Source organism: Spea bombifrons, chromosome 2 (genome assembly GCF_027358695.1).
Source record: "Spea bombifrons isolate aSpeBom1 chromosome 2, aSpeBom1.2.pri, whole genome shotgun sequence".
Lineage (NCBI taxonomy): Eukaryota > Metazoa > Chordata > Amphibia > Anura > Pelobatidae > Spea > Spea bombifrons.
Genome location: NC_071088.1, coordinates 19,341,728 through 19,365,804, shown reverse-complemented (window position 1 = coordinate 19,365,804; position 24,077 = coordinate 19,341,728). Strand labels below are relative to the sequence as shown.

Below are 24,077 nucleotides of genomic sequence, written 5' to 3'. Positions count from 1 at the left end.
GGACCCAATACCCAATATTAAGGTTAGGAGTAACAAGAACAAACTCTGCTAGCCATTATGTGTGCCGGATTATCATGACCCGCTTTGTGAACATCTCCAAAACCTGGGGTTTATTCACTTAAGCATAAATGATAGGAAACCTAGATTTTTATAGACTCTCCTGCTTCAACAGCGGAGCCGGCCCCAAATAATGCAAAGTAACTCTGAGGAAGAAGCCGATGGTTGGCCCATCTTTAAAAACTACAACCCTGCTGCAGACTCACCTGCCAACTCCTGTTGTAATGAATAAACTATTTGTCGCTAGTGTCATAATATTGTGTAACAGTAGCTTAATAAGGATTTCCCATTCCTTAATTGAACTGCCGTGTTACTGAATGGTAAATCTGAATGTCTCTTACGCACATATGAACGCACATTGTGGTAGGAAGTCTTTTTTGACCCCACTGCATGAGTATCAAATTATTATCTATGGTGGGGGCGTCCACGTTTTTCTGCAGACATGTATGTGTGTGAGGGCAGCATTCATTTTTCATTGAGAGGGTCCGACCTGCCCAAAATGTTGGGATTATTGGGATATCATTGTTTTCCTAATGGGATTCCATATTCAGCTAAACACGTCCCTCTTATGAAGTGGTGAGGCTGGTCTATTACTTTATTTTCTATGTATTGGCCATTTTTTCTATTCATATTGCTTTCAATAATACGAGTAATAATAAAATTAATAATAACATGTACATGCTCTGCCAACTCTGTGGAATGGGGACGATGTTGGGCTGCAATGTCTTTAGGTCTTGAAAAGCCCCAGAGGACCATGTTTAATAAAGCTCTTTTCTCAGATTTATGTGACCATCCTAAAGGATATAATGTTCTTTTATTAAATGTAATGTATACATCTGCATCATCAGGTACAGTGATGTTTATAGACTATTATCATTAAAGATGCATATGGATATTTTATGGGCTGTTATTTTCTATGTGGTATATTGCCAGCTATGTCCTCTTGTGTGCTTCTGTTTCCTGCAGCATGGCGAGCTGTGTTATATTTCCCTTGTGTGTCAAAACAATCCGTAGCCTCTTTAATAAGTCAAGTAGCAGGTCTGTTCTTTTATTCATTGGTAACTGCTCTTTTGTCACGTGACAATGAAGCATCCCCTAAAAAAGTATAAACAATGTTTTAAGAATTTTACATGATCAAAGAATTATTTCTAGGAAGGCTTTAGGCATTCAGCAGTACTGGGAATGATGATCCTAATGCTTAATGTAGCCATAAAAGTATTACATTCCAAGGAGAAAGAAGGGAGCTAAAGTTCTTTCAAGCATCTTTCGAGCCCTTTACCCCCCTAAACGTAATGTTCATCCTACTCATATGAAAGAAAATAATCAAATAAATTAATAATAAATATATATATATAAAACAGCAATTGCTTTCATTTTCTTTTCATCTTAGATTTTTTTCTGTATTGTTCTTGTGGACCGATCATCCTGTGCCTGCTTACGCATCTCTTCCTAAACCCGTAACTTTTCTATAAAGTACGTGTAGCATTTAGCACGTATTTTAATAGTGATAGTATATAATTTTTTCTCCTTTGTCTGTCTAGCTTTTCCATTCCACGTTGGTAACATATATTTCAGATGAACGAATGCCTTGTGAAAAGTTAATTTTACCGATGTCCACTTCTAATTAGATCAGTCAGTGTCTCATTCAGGGTAATATCTAATCAAACCTTTATTAACGCCAGGCCAGGACGAAGGCTACTGTATTTCTGTGCGCTGACAAAATGAAAATTATTTACATTCATTAGGACATTAGATGAGTTTGTGCTGCGCTATTAACACCTCCGGGTGAAGGAAGATGTTACCCTTCGAGTTCTAGAGAGCTATGTAATATTTCATTCTGATCATTCATAGCGACTGGCAGCTAAAACATGATTACCAGCATTTCATTTTGTAAACAGTGTAGGACAACAGCGCAATACATTCAAAAAAAACAATGTTTTTTCCCCAAGTCAAAGTCATGGAAAGGTGACAAAGGCCCAGGTTCAGTAGCTATTTCTGTTATCTCAGATTATGCCAGCAAGAAATTATTGTCAAGTGATTGTGATTCTGCCATACATAGATGCAGAAACAAAGCTATTGTGTACATATTTTGGATCTATGCGTTTGCATGATGTTTAGTATTTGTATGCCAATTTTTATTACAAAGTCTGAGAATAATAAATTGTAGTAAAAAGGTGTATATTTGTCAGACTGAATTAGCACTGCTTAGTGGAGTGTATGATAACATACATCTGCCTTGCAGATCTATCTATAATATCTATCTATCGTTTCTTTTTATTTGTTCTTTCCTCCTTTCTTCCTTTCCTTTCTTCCCTTCATTTCTGTCCTCTCCTTCCCTTCCTTTCTTTCCTTCCTTTCTTTCCTTCCTTTCTTTCCTTCCTTTCTTTTCTTCCTTTCTTTTCTTTCATTTTTCCTTTCCCAGTAGGATCTCTTTTTACAAAAGAGACAAACTCTATATTTTGGTAGTGCTCCCTGATGAAAACAATGAATGTTTTTGCTATTAAAGTTGTGCATGTTGGATTATTTAACATACTTCCTTTCTGTCTTGCTGTAGCGTGGAAAGAAAAGATCCATTAGCAGCCTTAGCCCGAGAGTATGGTGGCTCCAAAAGGAATGCATTGCTGAAATGGTGCCAGAAGAAGACTGAGGGGTACTCTGTGAGTATACACCCCTGACATTGCACTTGGGGATGGGGTATCAAAGGGATAATGTAACAATGTCATCAAAATAAACGGAATTGAACGTTTGTGCTACGACAGAGGCAAAAGAGTTAAAGCACCAGAAGCTAACATCCTGCTTTTTGTCACCAGACCTCTTTCATGTTCCACGTAAAACCGATTTACATTTGTTTTATTAAACATGCATAAAATGGGTTTGGGTTAATCGACGGTGCGTTAGGAAATTTAATGTTACCCCAGAAAGCAGAACAGTTTAGTCTGAGCGTAGAGCCCCCACACCGTGAAATCGGGCAGGCACTGTGTCGGATTCACACTCAAGCACTCTCTTTTTCTGCATGTTTTGCATGCATAGTGGATAACAGGCTGTCGGCCACCCAAGAGCTTCTCAGCGAATGCTTTCTAGTTGTATAATAGAGGGCTACAGGGTTTGGAATTGAGGAACATAAATACAATCATTGTGTTAAATACAACTGTTGCATTTTTCTATAACTTTTGTTTGGCTGTAGAACCCATTTATTTGTATTATTTCTATGATTTGTTATCTTTCAAAATCCTCTGAAACGTGTGTTGTGCATAAGAATGAGGAATCGTGAAATAATTTATGTAGCCCGATTCTGTGTCACGTTATGCGGCCCCTAGAAGCCAGGGACAATAATCCATAAAACAGCGTCTTATGTGTCTCGTGGAAGCACACATCAGTCTCAGATTTAGCATCAGAAAGACCTCTTTTTACATACAGTCTCCAGTTTATGGGTTATGATCCTGTTGACAGTTTAGATTCTAAACAGTGAGCTACCTACAAGTTTCCCTTTCAAGATGAACAGTGTTGACCCAACATAACGCAAAGTTAAATTGGTGAGAAGTCTATAGTGTTTTACTTTTACTATACATTATGCAGACCCAATGTGGTCTGTCATCCCACCATCCAGCAGGGCCAACAAAATATAAGCCGTTTCTGTATAAAGCCGGTGTAGAACTGGTTTGTGTGCCCAGCAGGTAAAACCAAAGCCTTAGTCTACAGGATGCAGTTCCTGGTCAACATGATGACTTGGCTCAGTCTGGCGTGCTGGTCCTCCAAGGGTTGTTACATATCTTATTTAACGAATTGTTATGTTATATACCGGTATTGTAACCTTGCGAGCAGGTAAATTGTTGGCGCTATATAAATAAAAGATAATAATAATACTTGTTATGTCCTGTCTGCCCATTGTACGGTGCTGCGGAATGTGATAGCCCTATATAAAACAATAAATAATAAGTAAGATGTTATTTCTTAAGTATTTCTTAAATCTTTAATAGTTCTGGAGTTCTGATCCTGATAGAAATATTATGAAGTTATCCCAGTATTACAGCGCATCAATAATCCTATATAAAGAATTAAGCGTTTGTAAAGACCAGATCACATTGAAAAAAAGATACATTTATTTAAAAAATTATCTAAAATACCTATTCTAAAATGTGTTATAAATTCAAGAATCTTAGTGGTGGATCGAATGAACTGTAACATTTTCAAGTAAACTAGCGTTGAACATGGATCTAAATACAGGTATATTTGTGTCATATTTACTCTGCTTACTCAAGTAAAAGATATGAAAAATAATATTATCATCAGGGCTCACATTGTATTCATTTGCACTGCTTATGATAACTGAAATGATTAGGCAGTATTGATTAAAAAAGCAATACTGTGGCCATTATTACTGTATATAATTGAACCTGTTCTGGATATTTATAGTTTCTATTAAATCTAATATCTGTATTGATCTAAAATCATTTTACTATGATGAAAGCTGGCATTAAATGGGATAATTAAAAGCACCGTGTTTGTGTTCCCTTAACTCCATTATAGAATCAATAATTACTTGTATGATTATACAATCGCTAGTCTAAATATGAACAGGATGTGCATTTTCTTACTATTAAGCCAAAGGACCTTTTGGTGCGTGCTTAGAGAAGGAAACACTTTTCTTATTTCTGATATGCTGTTAAAAACACAAAATGAAAAAAAAAAAACCCCAAAGATTACTTTTTTATATATATATCCTGATATCAACAGCAAATTTTTTTTATACATTCATCATGACAAATATTATGTTTGTCTTGTAGGGCCCTTCTCACGATTTGTTCCTTTAGGGACTAAAAATCATGACAATTTGTTCTTTTATATTATATTTCGACAGATCATACATCATATAGTGATCCATTCAGGGTCGGTTCCGGACCAAATAGTGCTTTTGGCAAGAAGCCCCTTCGTCTCCCCACATGAAAGACATTCCATGTTTTTTATACTTTTAGAATTATGTTATTATGCCGTATGCATAGATAGATCTCTTCTGCCTGTCCTCCATAGAGCATTTCACACGGACTTCTGCACATCGAGGCAGTTTCTGGCATGACTGTCGGCGCCCGTTCCTGTTCTAATCACCCCAGACAGCTGCCTGACTACCTGGCAGAACCGACCCTGAATCCATTTAAACCATTTAGATTGTACAAGAGGTTTTGAAGGGTTAAAGCATTTCCTTAGCAGCTGTTCCGCTTTGTAGATTCCTTTTATCCATCAGCTCGATAATCTGTTTTGCACTAAAATATTTCATCTCATAAAGGGCACTGATAACATGTAGATCAGATTTTCCCGTGGTATGTTTTTAAGACATAAGTATATATATATATATATATATATATATATATATATATATATACATATACATATACATACATACATATATACATACATACATACATACATAGCTAGAAGATTCCGGATTTACTACTTTTATAACTGAGGATGATAACGAGATTGCAGTATAAGATACAAATAGAAACAAAGTAGCCCTCTCTTAGTTAATACACCTTGCCAGCTCTCCCTCCTTTAGAATATTAACACACTGGAGTTTATTCACTAAAGGGAGAGCTGTCAAGAGACTGGTGGTTTTAACTCTCCCACCTCGCTATTTATTATACAGGGTCAACACTGGTTAGTTTCTCCAGCGAGGTGGACTGAGCTGGCCCTGTATAGTGCATAATTTAATGAGCTGAAGCACAAATCTTCGGGTTGGCAAAAGTCTTACTACTATTCGATAATGAGTGAAAAACATAAACATGTCCAAATCCTTTTGTCTTTCTTGTAAAATAAAATTTGAATTGTTCCATAGCAAATCGTAATGTGTTTCAATAAGTGCCGCGTTGAAGCATCACCCTGAGGAAGGCTTCAAATAATTCTAGTGAATAATTAGGGTTTACATTTAGTTTTTTATTTTATTGCCATCTGTTGTAGAACTCATAGGAGAAATAAACATCCCTTTTAAATCAGTCTTAATGAAGATTAATGTTTAAACTGCCAGTCCCTTCGATTCATTAGCCCATGATTTGTATAAGTCATGCTTAATTTTGTGCATACTCTGTTTAACTGAGAAGACCCTTTGATAAAATTATTATACCATGGGAATAAGTATTCTTAAGTATATTATTATTTCTCCCATCATATGTCTCGCCTATTGTTAATGTACTGATTTTATATTTTAATTATTTTTCTGTGCTGTTCCAATAAATCTTCCCAGTCTGCAGACTATCGGTATTGTAGGCAGTTAGTGAACATTCTTCCCCAATTGCTAAAGGTAAATGCCAGCCATTATATGCACCAAGGTACTTACCTCTGTCCATGGGGTGTAACTAGAAATCCCCCCCGCCCCCCAACTTCAACAGCTAGTCTGTGACATCATTGCTCCCCCTTCCAACATACAAAATATGTAAACACACAAATTACACAAATTACACACACTTACTCATACTCGCTAACACACAAACTCCATCTCACCCCACTTACACATCCATGCTCGCACACACACAAAAGTACACATCCATGCTCACACAAACACACACACAAAAGTACACTTCTATGCTCACACACACACAAAAGTACACGTCCATGCTCATATTTTCAAGCCATTTTCGTCCACTCATCTGCCGCTAACTGGATATTTTCTCTTTTCCCTGCTTAACTCTCACGTTTCCTGCAGCTTTCCCGCTGGCTTCTCGTGCTCAGTTTGCGAGCAGCATCGGTTTCACCACCACGTGACCCCTGATGCGCTCCAGTCTCCCCATGCCGGTAGTAGAGAAAGGGCCCTTCTGATCTGGATCAGTGCGGTCCAGGTTGGAAGGACCCGTTCTAAACAATTTCGAACAGTTAATTACCTGCCCAATAGTCAGACTGTTTGATTTTATCACTTTGATGGTTGCCTTCATTTCCGCTTCCTCCTGGATGCACACCCGCTTGTTTGCTCGTTGGAATTCAATGTTTGGACTGGAAGTGAGTCCTATTTTGTTGTAGCACCCGGTGGAACGCCATATTATTGGTGTTTGAGACCACTGGAGCGAAGCCAAGTTTAGTGTGAGTCCAAAAAATTGTGAAGTGTTATATTCACTAAACTGTGAGTTTGCAGATGAGTTGAACATTTAACTCACTGACTTCACTATGGACTAGTGAACACCACTCCTCTTCTCCTGCAAGTAGGGCCATGTAATTAGTTGGCATTAGAGAATCCTCACATTACCGATGCGTTATTTAGGGATAAGTCCACTTCCAGCAGTACAAGCTTGTTGAGCCTGCAAACTCACAGTATCGTGAATACACTTTTACTTTGAAAATTGAATCAGGACTACCCAAACAGTCATGGGCAACTGGGAGGAATAAATGATTCCTGAACAATGCCAAACTGTACAGAGCTTCATATGTGAGACAGGATGAGCTGCGTGTGGCTACCTAAACGTGTTTAAACATCTAGGGTGAAACCACTGGGCAACCAACAGTAAATGTGTATTCAGTGGGAACATTCCACTGGTGTCTATTGGAATTGCCTGATTTGTGACACTTTGGCCCTACTTTTCTCTTAAGAAGTAGGGTGGATTATGTCAGATATTTTAATCTACAGAGAAGACACCATATGATCCACAATTTAAATGACATCTCTCACTTTACCCTCATTCCGATTCCGTCATGCACATAAACAGCTTTTGCTAGGGACCCCGTTGATTATACAAAGCAGTGTAAATAATGAACACAGTTCACATTGATGGGCATGGTAATCTAGGCAACTATTCATCAACTGATATGCAGAAAGCATAGCCATGCTTCCACGGGGAAGCAAACATTTCCAGTTCATTTGTTCCCACCAGACAATATTTATGTTTGTTATATCCATGTATCTTATAGACATGTCCTGCTCTCAAGGGAAACCAAAAGTCCTTATGTTTAATGTTAAAGTAGAGAACCCTTAAAATGTACAGTCCGTGTTCTTTTAGAGAATGCAAATACATTGTTGGTACATTCAGGTTAATTCTCCAATGTTATGGCTTGCGTTGCCTGCCAGTGGCTTGTTATTGGATTCCAATGGTGTTTAAGAGAGAGAGAGATGCCGATGCAAGTTTATCTTTATCCACAGAAGGATGATGCACACTATTATGTATTTGTTTACATTACGAACTAAGCCATCTGTCAATTGGTCACAATTACTTAAATATTTATATATTTAACATACAACAGAAGTCGATATGGTTCTCATAATTGAATTTATTTCTAATATTTATTTGCAAAACCAAATGGATTGATGTAGCCATCCGGTCCAGTAGCTGCAACTCTGCTGATGAGATGTTTCTCAGCTAGACCCACTAGTTTTGTGTTTGAGTTGTTTGCTAGCCAATATATCATTATTGTTTCATAGCAACAAAAGAGTTAATCATCAGACAGTAGGTTGTAGAAAACAATAAAATGCATTGGTGCTTAAAAAAAAGAAACCGTAGGTTATGTAAATCTCTGAAAATAGCTAATTTCTTCAACTAGAACATACAAAAAAAACACGCTTCTTTTTTCCTTAACTATGTTATGTACGTTTCTTAGAAGCAGGAAATGTTGTCGAACGTATGAAAGAGGATATGCCTGCGTGAGATGAATGGACATAACCCACGTCTAGGATTTGATATGAAGCAAACAGGACATTTGGGATGTTTTTGTTGTAGCAGCTTTGCATCAGAGGGTGCTTGTGAAGAGCAGAAAATAGTTGTCCTTTCTTGACACGCGGTCTTATGTCTTCTCCCAGAGGAAGGCCAAGAGGTTACCAACGTGTAGAACAGCAGGGAGAGCTTGCGTGTCTATTTAGAATGTGTGGTAGGGAGAAGATGCTGTTTGTGTGACCCACTGAACTTTTAATATAGAGCCATACGGAAGCGTAGAAGAATATGGCATTTAAGAGCAACTAGTTTATTAACAGTTGGTTGCTATTGATTGGAAAAGTTATGGAAACCATGCTAGAGATTGTTAAATATCTAGAAGTAAATGATTTGCAAGCTCAGAAACAGCATGTGTTTACTACAGGGAGATCTTGTAACTAGACTTGGGCTCCGGACGACTCTAAACAAAGACGAAGATACTTCTTGTGGGTCTGTGGTATCCGGGCTGAACAACGAAAATGCACCCTTCGTGTTCATTTTCATTTTTGCCCAAATTTGAACATACTACTTGTAACACTAACCTTATTTTTGTTTTTTAACCAGGTCACTAAATAATAGACCAACCAGGGAGGAGCAGTAGGTTTGATTTCAGTGAGGCATTTGACACTGTCTGTCAAGACCCATAAATAAATGGCAGTGTTTGGTTTTGGATGTTAAACTACTGGAATGGATAAGGCAATGGTAGAGTGACAGGAGACAGAAGGTTGTAGTTATTGGTGTACATCCGTGAATAGTTTTGGGACTCATACTTTTTGTTTTTACAAATGATCTTAATGTCTTTTTGCTGATAATACAAAGGTCTGCAACGGGGTCGGATATTTCTAGTAGAACGAGCCAAATGGCAACTGGTTTCAGTAAATTAGAAGAGTGGTCGGGAATGTGGCAGCTGCAGTTTGATGTAAATAAATGTAAAATTATGCACTTGGCACGTAAATCTCCAAAGGCAGAATATAGCGTTGGGGCGCTGTCAATGAGAACAGAAGAAAGGGACTTAATGTAAGGAAGTTTTAATTTACCAAGTATTTAAACATGGATGGGATAGGCATAAAGCTATCAATTAAAAACAAGTAATTACAGTCTGAGTCTTGACATCAGGAAAAATGGGCAGATTTCAGGAAGCGCTTCAGGAAGCCTAGTTAACGGAACTAACACTGGGGAAAAAACGGACGAAGAAAGAAAACAGAAAAAAAAGAAGAGGCAAAAGAAGAAGCAGAGCTGCGGAAGTAAAAATTACTTGATTCCTCGTTTCAGGTCTGTGTTTTCACAGAGGTCAGTCGTTACGGATAGTCTTGGGGGCGTCTGGGAGGTGGTAGAAACAATTGCATTTCCCTGAGACTCCGAGAGTATAGCAAACAACAAAAACGTCTAGCTCGACCACTACCTTGGTTGAGTAGACCACTTTAGCACAAATCCTATATATCCCCCTTGATGCAGAATCCACTTTTAGGTGGATCGTTATAAACCTCTTTCCTTGCAGTGCCTTACATTTTGTTATATCGCTAAAAGTTTTTTCCCCAATATATTTAATGAGAGCACTGTGAGAGGCAGCCACAAGAGGGCGCGCTAGTGTTATTGTGTAACTAATAATAATTCATTCGCATGAATGACTCAGGCTGGGTTCCCTGTAAAACTCTAACTGTAACATTTTACAGCGTGTGTGCCTCTTATAGCAGACAACTGATCCGCATTCCCACAGCTAGACTAAGAACTGATTTGGTAGAAAGAACTGTATTTTGCTGAAACATGGTAATGTCTGCCTTCAGGAGTCTGGCGTCTCTCCCGATAGAATCCATGCATTAGTCTAAAATGGGACGTAGAGAGTTAAGGTAAAGAGATCGAAAATGGAAGGAAGATAATTTTTAAGAGAACAGATATTGTTTTAGAGAGGAGGAGAAAACGTTTATGGAGGCCAAAAAATAGATCAGGTAGACCAAGAAATTGTGAAGATGAGAAATCCAGAGGCGTTTCAGAACATAGTAAGAGGAAAAGGCATTGGGAGAGAAATTGTAATTTCATTCCTTGTTGAGTATTGGGAACGCACTCTCTGGTGCTAATACTTATTTTTCTCTCTATTCTATCGTTTTTTACTGCTGCAGACCGGTGGAGACTTAATCTAAGTACCCAAATTAGGAGCGAGATTTACTGTTAATACAAAAGTGGGCATATGTACCAGGGCAGAACATCTCACTTACACATATCGTCACTAAAAAAAATACAATTATAGCACTATTCCAGTTTATATCACGATTAATCTAGCTGGAGATTACAGGGTTAATCCTCACATTGACTGTGTATGTAGGGGTAAATCTCAGGTGCTAGTGAAGCTGACACTAATGATACCTGCCGATAATGACTTCTTTAATTATTCATTATTAGACAAAGGGAATTTTGGTGATTATATCACTAACATGATTATTTACTTCAAAATACATGTAATTTATAGCCAATTTAACACATGCACATTGACCTGCTCTAAGTCAGGGCTCACAGTATATTGTGTTCTGTCACTTAATGTATACGACATTGATAACCCTGGTTCCATGTCAGCATGTAACCTGGCGACATATTTGCTTAATCAGACAAGCCACAGGGGTTTTATTTCTTAATTGTATAATATTTAACATGTGTAGTGTAATCAGATTTTTCAGTTTCACAGAACATAATTATTTTTGCAAAGTAAGTTCCGTAGGGCAGATTGTGGGGTGACCGCTTGCTATTGAGGACACAGATAATATTCGTGTTGCATATAGTAAGACTGATTGGAGATGTCACATTAGTGAAATTGTGTGAATACAGAATAGACTAGAAAAAAAATGAAAAAGCGAAAATGAGGCAAGTAGAATGAACAATTATTGCTTTAATAATCGAATCACACCTTAGCCTGGATCCACTGGGCTGTGATTACTGGGAAGAATCCATGCCCCTGGTCTGGTCTTTTAACACAAAATCGCTAATTCAACCTCAAACGTATAAAGCAAATTCCTTTCTCCTCGGGAAGCCCTTTTACAGCCAATTCAGCAATGAAAACATTATGTGTACCATTATTTTCATAATTCGCATTAAATTCTTGTCTTGAGCATGTTACAGGCCTCAACAACATTATAAGAATAATACCTTTCACTTTCTCATAAAAGAAGTGCTTTGTATGTGGGGAATGTAACCGCTGTAGGGCGTAACAAATGGAAAACCGGTACTCATCACCTTCTGTCTTCTTAATACCACTAACGTTAAAACCATTTAATACCACAAAAAAATACCACTGACTCATTCCATTAATCTGACCAAACAGCACAATAGAAATATTGCATATAGAGTATGGTTCTATGGGAATAAGAATTTTACTTCCAAAGCACACCCCTTTACAATAAATTGGGACTTCTAATTAGAAACATGGGAATAAAAAGTCACCATTTCTGCACTATGTGATTTAAAAAATCATAATTGTATTTTGTGATTGTGATGTGTGATCATTGTCCTTTTAAGTGGAATACTTCAGCCATCATATGGATTTTAACGCATGATGAGAGGTCCCATTTAATTTACATGGTGTCGCTTTTGCAAATGCATGGGGGGGGGGTGTAAAATGCATTATTCCTTAGTGGGGCTGTCCGGGACAGTAAACGGCTCCTTTAAGGTTCTCCTAGTCGCGCTTTACTTTGCAGGCATACTGAAAGTCGAGGTGTATCACAGGACCATGGCTTAGTGTTCTGTGGGGTAAATCTTGGCTATGAAGTTGTCTGAAGGCTATGAAGAGAGGCTGCGCCATCTGGAGAGACTATATAAATAATGCCTCCAGCAGCTTCAGCTGCGATCATGACAAAACAAATCGCGAGCTTTGCTATGAGCAGATAATGTATTTAGACAGTTAATTGTGTGCCTTGAACTTGGGCATGTTTATTTCCAGTGTAATTAGCCGTATAACACATGAACCCCTTTTATCTATTCTCATTTTATGGGTTAAAGCTCTCAAAAGTAACTCGGCACAAAACAACAACAATAATTCAAGCCTAAAGTATGTTTACAGCAAGGGAAGTAGAAAGAGAGTCACAAACCAGATGCTATAAATCAGCAGAATGCTGTAGAAAACGTTTTCCTTGAAGTCATTAGTAATATTCTGGCCGTCTTCACTTGGTGATAAATCCTTAGAGCTTTCTCAAGCATTTTCTTGAGTAAAAGTTAGATATTCTAAGAGCAAATCAAAATAAGAGGAAAATATTCATTTCAGATCTTTTTTTTCTTCTTCCTATAAAGAAGCTACATTTGTGTTTTGTAACAGCCTGGGAGCTCCAGGGTAAACTCACCCAAATACCCTAATAATATAATTTACATGGTTACTAGAAACTCATCTACAACCAAGATAAAATTGCAGTCAGGCAGTCTTATCGAGCTAGTGCTGAATAGGAAGCTCATAAAAGACGGATAAAATATCCCGCATGGGAATACGGATACTATACACTAAGAATATATGTAACAATATAAAATACATGATAGTATAAATTGGTTGATTTTGTAGTGAACTAAACAGTCTTTCCTTTCTCGCGCAGACCAGGGCTTCATTTCAGGCCATGCATTCATGCGCACAACCCTTCCTCTGGCAGAACCTAGCTCTGGATTTTTTTGCAGAAAATATACATGAATATAGTTGGCTTGTCTGTGGTTGACATACTTTCCCTATACTGCGGAAATACTGCTAGACCATTTTGGGGTATATTCACTAAAGGCAGAGGTATGAGTAGACTTGTGGTTTACACTCTCTCGCTTCGATGTACATTATGAAGACGGTATGAGGCAGGTCACTACCAAGACTTTTACGTGTCATTGTCACCTGTCTGATTACAAGGCGTCTTTAAGAGGAACAATGTAACGTATACAATTTAAAATATAAACACCTTTTCTCTTGTTTACATATTCTTGTGAGTTTTAGTGGTGTAGACAGCGACGTGGCCCACCCTCATCTCCACTGCACCATATTAGAAGGTGCGCCGTTATTTTAGATATGGAGCACTGGGATATGTCATTAGTGGAGGAATGAGGGGTTTGAGTCCGAAATATGGACTGTCCCAATTAAAGAAGGGTGCAAGTGAGAGTTACTAAAAAATAACCCTAGTACTAATCGAATTCTACACTGGGGTGTCAAACAGATTTCTTTTTCTCTTTATACCTGGTAGAAGAGGAGAAGATCTGCAGTGTTGTTCTTCTTACACCCAATGGTTGTTTTTTGTTTTTTTGTTTTTGAGCTCTCTGGAGAGTAAAGTAGAAACTTGTTATTTGACTGTTTCAGGTTTGAATGAGAACCGATTATATAACTGCATGTTTTTACTGCAGGAAGGATAAGCAGCACTTTACTGAAATATGCCAATCATCCATATGAAAAATTCCCAAAGAGCAAGTAAAAAAAATATTTTACAAATCTCACATGGAACTGCTTAAACGGAATCGGAAACCCGCATTCACAAAACTTCATAGGATCTATGAAGCTTTTTTCTTGCAATATTTTATGAAATTGGAACTCTTTGGAGGAAGTGAATATGTGTCCCATTTTCAATGGTCTTGGTAACCCTTTGAGTACGGGGAATGTGTAGCCACATAGGAGCTTAGTAAATGGGGGTCGCTTGCTTCTGTATTGAATTTGGGCATGTCATTAATCTTTAACACCTTGCATAGTCATTCATCTTGAACGCTTTGCATGCCACAGGTACGTTCACTCATAAAGAACAGATTCAAGGTAATGAAGTTTTACTTTACTGATAGGGCAGTACATACGTGTAACAGCCTCCCCAATGAAGTGGTTGAGGCTAATATTGTAGGGCGATTTAAACATGCATGGGGAAGGGCATATGGGTATCCTGAATCGAAGATACGACGTGGGACTGATTAATGTCTTTACAGGAGGAATACTGGGCACACTAGATGGACCAACTTGGTTTTATCTCGTCAAATTCTATGTTTCAAACCGTATGTTACTACAACTCCATTACAGTTACTAGCTAAGGTTATATGGAAAGAAAAATAATGATCTTTGTGTGAAGCAGTTCTCTGGAGCAGAAGCGAGGATGTCTGAACTTTATAGTGATTACGAAGAGTCCCAGAGAGCCTGTCGAACCCAAGGAAGATATTTGGGGGCAGTTAGTATTGGCAGGGCTTAGGAGCTGAGGAATGTACAGACTGTGCTCATTCTCTCTCAAACCCACGACAAATAACCCAAGAGAGGGCCAGCTTCCCGCTTTGCATTATCACAAGTGGAAAGGAATGTGAATTGATATTGCACAGGGCCAGAACGGAAATTATTTTCATGTTATTCAATGCCTCTCAGTACTTCTCCTCTTCATAGTCACAACATCCTGTATTTAAAGTAATGTGTCCCCTTATTGTCTTTCATTGTTTATATATATATATATATATAAATATATATATATATATATATATATATATATATATATATACACACACATATATATATGATATGCCTATCTCTCACATTCCCGTTCTGCCACCCATGTTTTGGCATATCTGAGCAATTACAAATAATAATCAAATGAGGCTAAATAAAATAATTATTCTGAACATTTAGACCAGAACTAAAAGCTCAACGATTACAAATTACTTGATCAGCATTTAATTCATATGTAGTTCTCCTTTATTTGGTTTACTATGCTGATACCTTCATTTTGAAGCTGGGCGGTAGAATGCCAATCTCTATCTTTAAAGGTCCAATTCAGCCCTAGTTTCATGTAAAATGCATTTTGTGGCCCATTTTTACTATGATCCGTTACGTTAGAGTTACAAAATTAGACTTATGTCTTGTTTGACTCCTTCCCTTGGCTGCTTTGACTGAAAGCAGGAAGCCTACTTAAGTAAGTAGAAGAAATCTTATGATATTTCATGATAAATCAGGGACAGCACAATGATGTATGGTTGATGGCCAACACATTTTGCAATATTCAAAATATTATATACTGCAATTATGCATGACATTACGTAACACCTCATAACCCTTAGTTGTGAGTCATATAATTCATTCCGAAGTAAGTCAGTTGGCTTCATAACACTTCTAGATGTTTGGAGAATGTATTATGCTCGGCAGCGTTGTGAAAATTGATGACTGATACAATAGTGCTACCCGTATGACTGAGAATGAGTTGTCATTCAAAATAGATGATGTTCCATAAATTCCCACGTCATTCTCTATGTGATGGTTGACCAAACCGTTTAAGGACTAGAATAAAGCAGTATGTGATAAACCAATTGATAAATACTGAAAATCAAGTTTCAATTATTACATTTATATTATATTTATATACATTTATAGGATGATGGCACTGTATATAAACACTTGGAACTATCTCAGTAGTTCCATGAGTATCACCAGAATTTTAAACAGCGAAGAGTTGGAGATCGAAGCCCCAAAAGCAGTCTTTTGTCCATGCGTAGTATATATTTTTGATGATTAGTCTTTTCTTGGCTGGTCTTACAATAAAGTTCATTTAGGTAGTAGTTTGGGGTATCCAGCTGGTGGGGGGCACTCAAAGTGTGTCTCTTCAATGTTAGTACGAGCGAATCTCTGGAGACATAATTGCCAAGAATATTAAAAACCCTAGGCCCGGTTCAGTCTCCTTTTATTTCAACAATACTAATTTGTTGAACTTCATTTAACAGTTTAATGGCCCTTAACTGCATGAATGCCTTGATTTCATTTAGCCCTATGATGTCAAAATCTGAGGTGGATTAGGTGTCCCCAGCTTTAAGTCATATATAATTCCATAATTGATGAGAGGCTATCCATTTTTTTTTTAGTTGAAATGAATCTGTTCACTGCTGACCTATCTGTATCTCATACATCACCCTGTGTAAGAGTCTCACATCTAGAGATCACTTCCAGAAGCATTAGCAGAACCATGAAAAACCCAAAGTCGTTAAACCATCTTATGACTTCTTTTCCATCCATTTCCTGCCGGGGAAATCACTAGTTGTCTAGAAGAGGAGAACAGGTACATTTTTGCACCTACACATGGTTCTATGGGGTAGGGACTGAAGGGAATCTTATAGGATGGCTCCTTGAGTAACTATAAGATCCTTATGACAGCAGAGGAATGCTTGCAGGTAAAAATCTCCTTTCCGTAAGATTATCAGCTGTTGCCCTTCAAGCCTGTTGGAAGATTTCACTCTTGAGATGCAAATTTCACATGCCTCAGACATCATTCCTGTGATTTTCTAAAATAATGTGAAACAAAACTTTTCATAGGGACACCTATCCAAATCGAATGGGTATTGTCAAAGCTGCTGGGGATTTAGTGGGCAATGTTCAACTCATGCCATCGTTCAAAAGCTGATTTAGTTCAGAAATCGTTCTGGCTCAAAAACAAGCATCTTGGGAATTCATTTCATTTAAATTGGATCAGATGAAAATTATAAAAAAATCCTTACCAGGGAATATATTGGCAGAAGCCCAGGGCAATTGCTTTTTGTGTGTTTTTCATTGTGTTTATTTACTTGAAGGTAGCACGGTCTTCGCTCTTTCCACCAGCAATAAAACCACTTCACTGGATTTCATACTGAAACTGGACAGCAAGTTGTATAATTAAAGGCCTTAATTGCTAGGTTTGCAGCTGCTAGTTGTGCCTTTGGTTAATTCTAACTCTTTATGGAAAAAAAACTTGTGTTGAGATTAAAGGAAACTCTAGGAATCCTTAATCTCCATCTCGGTCTACTTCAGTAAAATGTAATTTCCTGGCATTGGAGTCTTACACAAAACATCAAAACATAAACCAAGCCACCAACTTTGAACCTGGCTTTACTTAAGTAACAACCAATTACGTGGACGTACTTTATATGAAACAAACAGGATTTTGCAGGAACTGAACATTGGAACTCACTGAATTCACTTTCATTGGCAAATATGAAGGAATGTTGCCTTTATGTAAAGATGCAAGTAATAGGTGGACAGATAAATTCTTGGACATTGATAATATATATGACTGACAAGAAACAAAAAGGAATATCAAGGGGTAGATTGGGTAGATTGATTTTTTGATACACAAATATATATCTATAGTGATGGTAACCTACTCTGTTTCCTTCCTGCAGAATATTGACATCACAAACTTCAGCAGCAGTTGGAGCGATGGTTTGGCTTTCTGTGCCCTGCTTCACACGTATCTACCTGCCCATATACCCTACCGAGAGCTCAACAGCCAAGATAAGGTACTGTGCTGTGAACAGCTATTGCTTTTGTTATTGCTTAGTGTGTGCACAAAGGTATTCTCTAAGGATGCAAGGGGTCCAGCATAAAAGGCTAAATGTAAATGTGGAGGTGTTAGTGTTTAACTACTGCCTTTTTAAATGCTCACTTGCTTTCTTGTTCCTGTCTGTATTAAATTCTACCTTGGTTAAAGTTCTTATTCTGTTCCAATGTTGCTGTTATAGCCCCAAGTTGTTGCCTGTGTCCTGACCCTTGGCTTGCATCTGACTATGAGCTCGGAAACTCAGCTTCTACAATTATTTTTGATTCACTTGATGAAAGCTTCTGACAATTCCCTAACCTGATCAGCAATATTTTTTCCTCTGTACCTAGAGTTTGACAGGTCACACAAAGCATTTAATGTAAGTGTACAATCATGTGAATAAGAAAGTACACCCTTTTGTGTATGGTTGTATATATGGGGATATAATAACAATCATCTGTTCCTTAGCAGGTCTAAAAATTTGGTAAATACAACCTCCGATGAACAACAGCATGTGACGTATTACACCGTGTCAAGATTTATTCAACTGAAATAAAGCCAAAATGGAGAAGCTATGTGTGAAAAACTAAGCATACCCTTACAGCTTTCAGGAGTTAAGATGCTGACAGGTGCTGCTAATCAAATGCCCTTGATTAATTAATCATCATCAAGTGCAACCACCTCTACAAATGTCAACGTTTTAGCAACTTGCTGGTCTGCAGCTTTCAGGTGTGTGTTAACACAATGCCGAGGAGGAAATACATCAATAATGATCTTAGAAAAAGCAATTGTTGCTGCCCAATCATTCTGGGAAGGGTTATAAGACAATTTCCAAACAATTTGAAGTCCATCATTCTACAGTAAGATTATTTAAAAGGTGAAAACATTCAACGCAGTTGCCAATCTTCCCAGGAGTGTACGTCCCAGTAAATCCACCCCAAAGTCAGTTCATGCAATGCTCAGAGCAATTGCAAAAAACCCAAGCATTACATTTCAGACTCTACAGGCCTCAGTATGTTAAAGATCATGAGAGTACAATTAGAAAAAGATTGAACAAGTATTGTTTATTTGGAAGTTTTCTCTAAAAAGAACATGGCAGCATGGCTTAGATTTGGAAAATTGCATCTGAACAAACCACAAGTATTCTGGAACAATGTCCTTTGGACAGACGAGACCAAAGTGGAGATCTTTGGCCATAATCCACAGTGCCACATTTGGCAAAACCCAAACACAGCATATCAGCATGAACACATCATACCAACAGTCAAGCACGGCGGTGGAGGGGTGATGATTTGGGCTGGTTTTGCAGCCACATGACTGGGGAACATTGCTGTCATTTAGTCGACCATTAACTCCTCTAGTATTCTAGAGTCAATAATGTGAGGCCATCTGTTCGGCAGCCAACTCTTAGCCGTCATGCAACAGGACAATGATCCCAAGCACACCACCAAATCTACAAAAATTGCTGCACAACGATGTGAGAGATTGATACAGAAAACAATTACTTCCAGTAATTGCTTCCAAAGGTGGTTCTACAAGCTATTGAATCATAAGGTGTGCTTAGTCTTTCACACATGGCTTTATTTTTGTTGAATAAATCATGACACAGTGTAACATCTCATGTGTTGTTGTTATTCATATGAGGTTGTATTTACCTTATTTTTAGACCTGCTAAGGAACAAATGATTGTTATTATGTCCTGATGTGTAAAACCATAAAATTCTAAGAGAGTGTACTTTCTTTTTCAAACAACTGTAAGTCTCACGTGTTCAATGAAACCTTACTAGACCATTTAATGACATACATGGTTAGAACTTAGTCCTTACCTACCATTTACCTATCGAGAAAGTGGGAAAATATGGCGATATATACGGTTGATACTTGGCCTTGAGAATGCATCGAGGGTCTCCACCTAGCACATAAAGATATTTTCTCTCACGTGAGTGGCATGATTTTTGGGGTTCCAGTGCCCATACTCTTTTGGGACCAACCCCATATCCAATACATGGTAGCACTATGAGCTCCTTGTCTGGAATAATTTTTTTTCTGTGTAGTAGAGACCTTCTCCCTTAGCCTACCATAAGCATGCCTTTTATCATCATGACACAGAGAGGCCTGTGACAGCTTCTCTTAAGAGAAAAAGTAAAACCAAGATCTGATCCATGCCTGTAAAGATTTATAAGTGTAACAGGAAACATAACACTGCTACCATCGAAAGTAATCCTGGAAGTTTAATCGAGGATTGTGTTATAAGTAGGCAGGACAATTGTCTGATCCCTAAGATGCAGAGATCCAAGATCGTGACCTAACAAGCCCCCCCCCCAAAAAAAAAAAAAAAAAAAATGGACAATAAGACACACACACATGTATATAAAGTACAACTCAATTACCCTCAGGCAGAATGGAAATTATAATCCACAGAGGCTGCCTCACCAGAGATACCCAAAGGGGGTCATATTTGTGCAAAATGTGAATACTTATCACGCTGCATGTTATCTACGGTCTTCCATGTAGGCTTTCTGTACACTACACTGTACAGTGTACATTTATATGCAGTTGTATTTATTGGATACATTCACTAAAGGGATTGTGACTTACATCATTTAGTTTTATTTGATTGTTTAATTGGGGATTTACAGTAGAATAGGGAAATATTTCCTTTTTCTATAGATTTGTATCATTGTGTGCGATAAGTACTTTGCGATACGATGCAGAGTTCGTCAGCAAACAATTTTCCTAGCTTTTCAAGAGGAATAAAAAAGCGCCTGGATCTTTGGTACTCAAGGTTTTAAACTATATATTTGTAGGAAAACTGAGAGGGAATTTGGCAATTATCTTGTGGCTTGGGCAGGCCCCGGGTGGGGATACTCTCTATCGCTCACAGGCAGTTAGTGATTAATTAGTGATAGTTGCCTATGGTACCTTTCCCTTTAAATGACATTTAAAGGTGCATTCCAAAGCAGTTATGTTAATAATGCACTTCAGTTCTGGGTTATAAAGCCCTGACTGTGCTTTACTCTTTGAAACCAGCAACTCTCCTCCCATGCCTTCTATGTTTGTTTGGTTTTAACTTTTAATTTTTACCTTTAATTACATAATGCAAATTATTGGATTTCCCCTGCCTGTTCGGTCTTAGGAAAAAAGATAAGACAAGTTGTGAAGAATGTTTTGTGAAGGTTGCAAATAATGACCTTTGGAAGAGTTATGGGATTTTTTTCAATTATATCAGATTGTGCTTTTTTCTTCTTCTAATACAAAAACAGTTCTCTTCATTAACTTTAGATTCTAGTATAAATGTGCTAACAGGACTACTGTATTATGAGACAACCCCTCAAAAAAAAAAGCCCTAGCGCTAGCTGCACCCAGGCCTAACTTATAGTGATAGCTGTTGATTATATGTTAAGTAGGAGGATACTAAACCTCTCACTAGGGCCCAGAGAACCTTTCCCTTTAGATGTTGCTGAAGACTCTGAATTTGGTGCCTCCTAATGTCATATATTGTCTAATGCACTTTCCCTGGGTCTCTGGTTTCTAGCCCTTGTCTACGTTAGTGCCCTATCATTAAAGGGGCAGTCTAATGCCCCATACAGCCCCATCTGTTCTCTGTAGCTCTTGCCAAGTTTGGCTGCTCAATGCATCAATTTCAATGTTACAATTTCAAAGTAACAAATTGTCATTTGTGAAGAGGGGTCTTGTTAGACCCTGTGAAAATCTTCCCAAAGACAGTGGATGGAGGTGAGTAACTTGCACAGTCCTGAGCATGAGATATGTTAAGTTAAACACATTTCCTACAAAGGAAGAGACTGGGGATGATTAAACATATCAGTTGCATAGAAAGGGTTCTGATAAATCATTCTATGCCTATGCATATCAAGAAGAGTCAATAACAAGCTAGCACTGAGCTGTCATATGCATTACAGTGCATACAGAGGGGAGCCTACATTTAAAGCCTAAATTCTGCATTGTTCTCTACTAACTGCTATCAGTATGTAAATGTTTTATGAAAACATCCAAAGTGTAAATAATTTTTGAAATGTGCTCTGCAGAGGATGTTTTCTTATATTTGTAGGTCTCTCTCTCGGTTACAGTCAGGATATCTGAATGATTAAACCAAATAAAATGCATAGAAACTGTTCTGTAATTAAATCGGAAACGGAGGGATTTTTCATTATTGTTTGTGACCAAATAGCAAGACACCTTTTATTTTTTAATAAAGTGGTGCCCGCGGGCTTGTACCGGTGTAACTAAGCACTTAATGGAAATGGAACACAATATCTGCCCTCAAGGGCATAGGCTTCAGAGCTAATATTTCCACTAACTGGACGGGTGCCATCCACATCACAAACATCTATCTAAAATTATTTATAGGGTCCTCTGTGCTCCAGACAAGCTAAAAAAAAAAAAACATGTAAGAAGGCTTTGTGGAAAAATGTGCATAGTGTGAATGTATATGTGACAAATAATTCTTTAATGAGTAACAATGCTTTTTGTTGTTTTATTTGTATTATTATTATTATTATCTTTTATTTATATAGCGCCAACAATTTACGCAGCGCTTCTTACAATACATATGTTCAAGGGGTATGACAAGACAAGAATTGACAGACTAAGACAAACCGATACATTAGGTGGAGAGAGCCCGGCTCGCAAGCTTACAATCTTGAGGGAATGGGGTGAGAGGTAGTGTGGTGGTCGTTTCAATGACAGGGAGGTTATGGTGCGGCTTCTCTGAAGAAGTGGGTTTTTAGATGTTTCTTGAATGTCGGGAGGGAGGGTGAATGCTGAAGGTTCCTTAGGAGTAGATTCCAGAGATATGGGGCAGCTCGAGTGAAATCTTGTAGATGGGAAAAGGAAGAGGTAATAAGCGAGGAGGAGAGCCTTAGCCCATGGGAAAAATGTAAGGATCGAGTAGGGCAGTATTTGTTTATGAGTGCAGAAATGTATGGAGAAACAATGTTATGGAGTAGCTAATAAGTGCCTGTCATTATATTCTTAAATTAGAATGAATTAAACCTACCCTGCATGAAAAGCAGAAGGAAAAAAAAAACCAAAACATTACAAAACCAAGACTAAATTCTGGAAATGATTAGAAACAAAGCATTGCAATATATACAATAAATTATTTAAATTGAAACAAAAAATTAATGGACACAAAAGTCTCTCCCCTTTAGTATAACATACACTACTGTTCAAACGTTTGGGGATACTTATAGTGGATCAATTGACCTTTTTAACTTAAACTTGTATTAGATGACACAATATACCATTGGAACACAGGAGTGATGGAAGTGATAAAGAGCCTCTTGAACATATTCCATTAAAAATCACCCGTTTCCAGCTACAATAGTAATTTACAACATTAACAACGTCTGCACTGTATTTCAGATCCATTTCATGTCATTTCAATGGACAAAATTTGCTTTTCTTTCAAAAACAAGGACATTTCTAAGTGACTCTAAACTTTTGAAGAGTAGTGTATATCTCATCATCACAGAAGGGACTCTATTGTATTAAACAGCAAATGTTGAAATAGGCAAATGATGAATGATGAATGTTTTCTTTTTTATAATGGTATCAGATATGGTTCCTATGAACTCAGTCTAAGCCTTTTGCTCTTGCGTAGTATACAAAGACCTATTATTCTAATAAAAAGTGAATTAATCCAGATCGTGTAGTTTATAAATAAGATGAAAACTATCCAATACTGTCCAAAACTGAATCAGTAACAAAAGCAAGTCTGTTTACCAAACTTCTACCCAGCTTAATTCTTCCACCAGAGTCTTAGCTGCAGACGCAAGCAGACAGACATGGTTCGATTGTAGACTTACTCATTATTGGACATTGTATTCTGTATTTATTTTTATTCTTGCTTGAGTATTTCCCCATCTATATTTTTGTGCAAAGGAGTATATAGCTAACAATTGCTAATTGACATTTAAACTCACATTTCCTTTTCACATTTCGCACTTAAGTCAGTGTAGAATATTACAAGTGAACTAGATGGTAAAAGAAGCCTTTTATTAATAGGTAAACACTAAAAGTGTGTTTGGAATGTGAATTATTTAAGCCTTTTTTTTTAAGCCTCAGGTGGGTGCTTCACTTTCCACAATTAAAGAAA

General features: G+C 37.6%; 1 protein-coding gene across 3 annotated transcripts in view; it reads left to right on the top strand.

Annotated features, from left to right (window-relative positions):
* Nucleotides 1-24,077, top strand: part of SPECC1 (sperm antigen with calponin homology and coiled-coil domains 1) — a 114,687-nt gene that overhangs the window by 77,023 nt on the left and 13,587 nt on the right. For all 3 annotated transcript variants that reach the window (XM_053457014.1, XM_053457013.1, XM_053457015.1), the window contains 2 exons: nt 2,612-2,714; nt 17,823-17,939. In XM_053457014.1, coding sequence (XP_053312989.1) covers nt 2,612-2,714; nt 17,823-17,939 — 220 coding nt within the window. The remainder of the gene's footprint in view (nt 1-2,611; nt 2,715-17,822; nt 17,940-24,077) is intronic.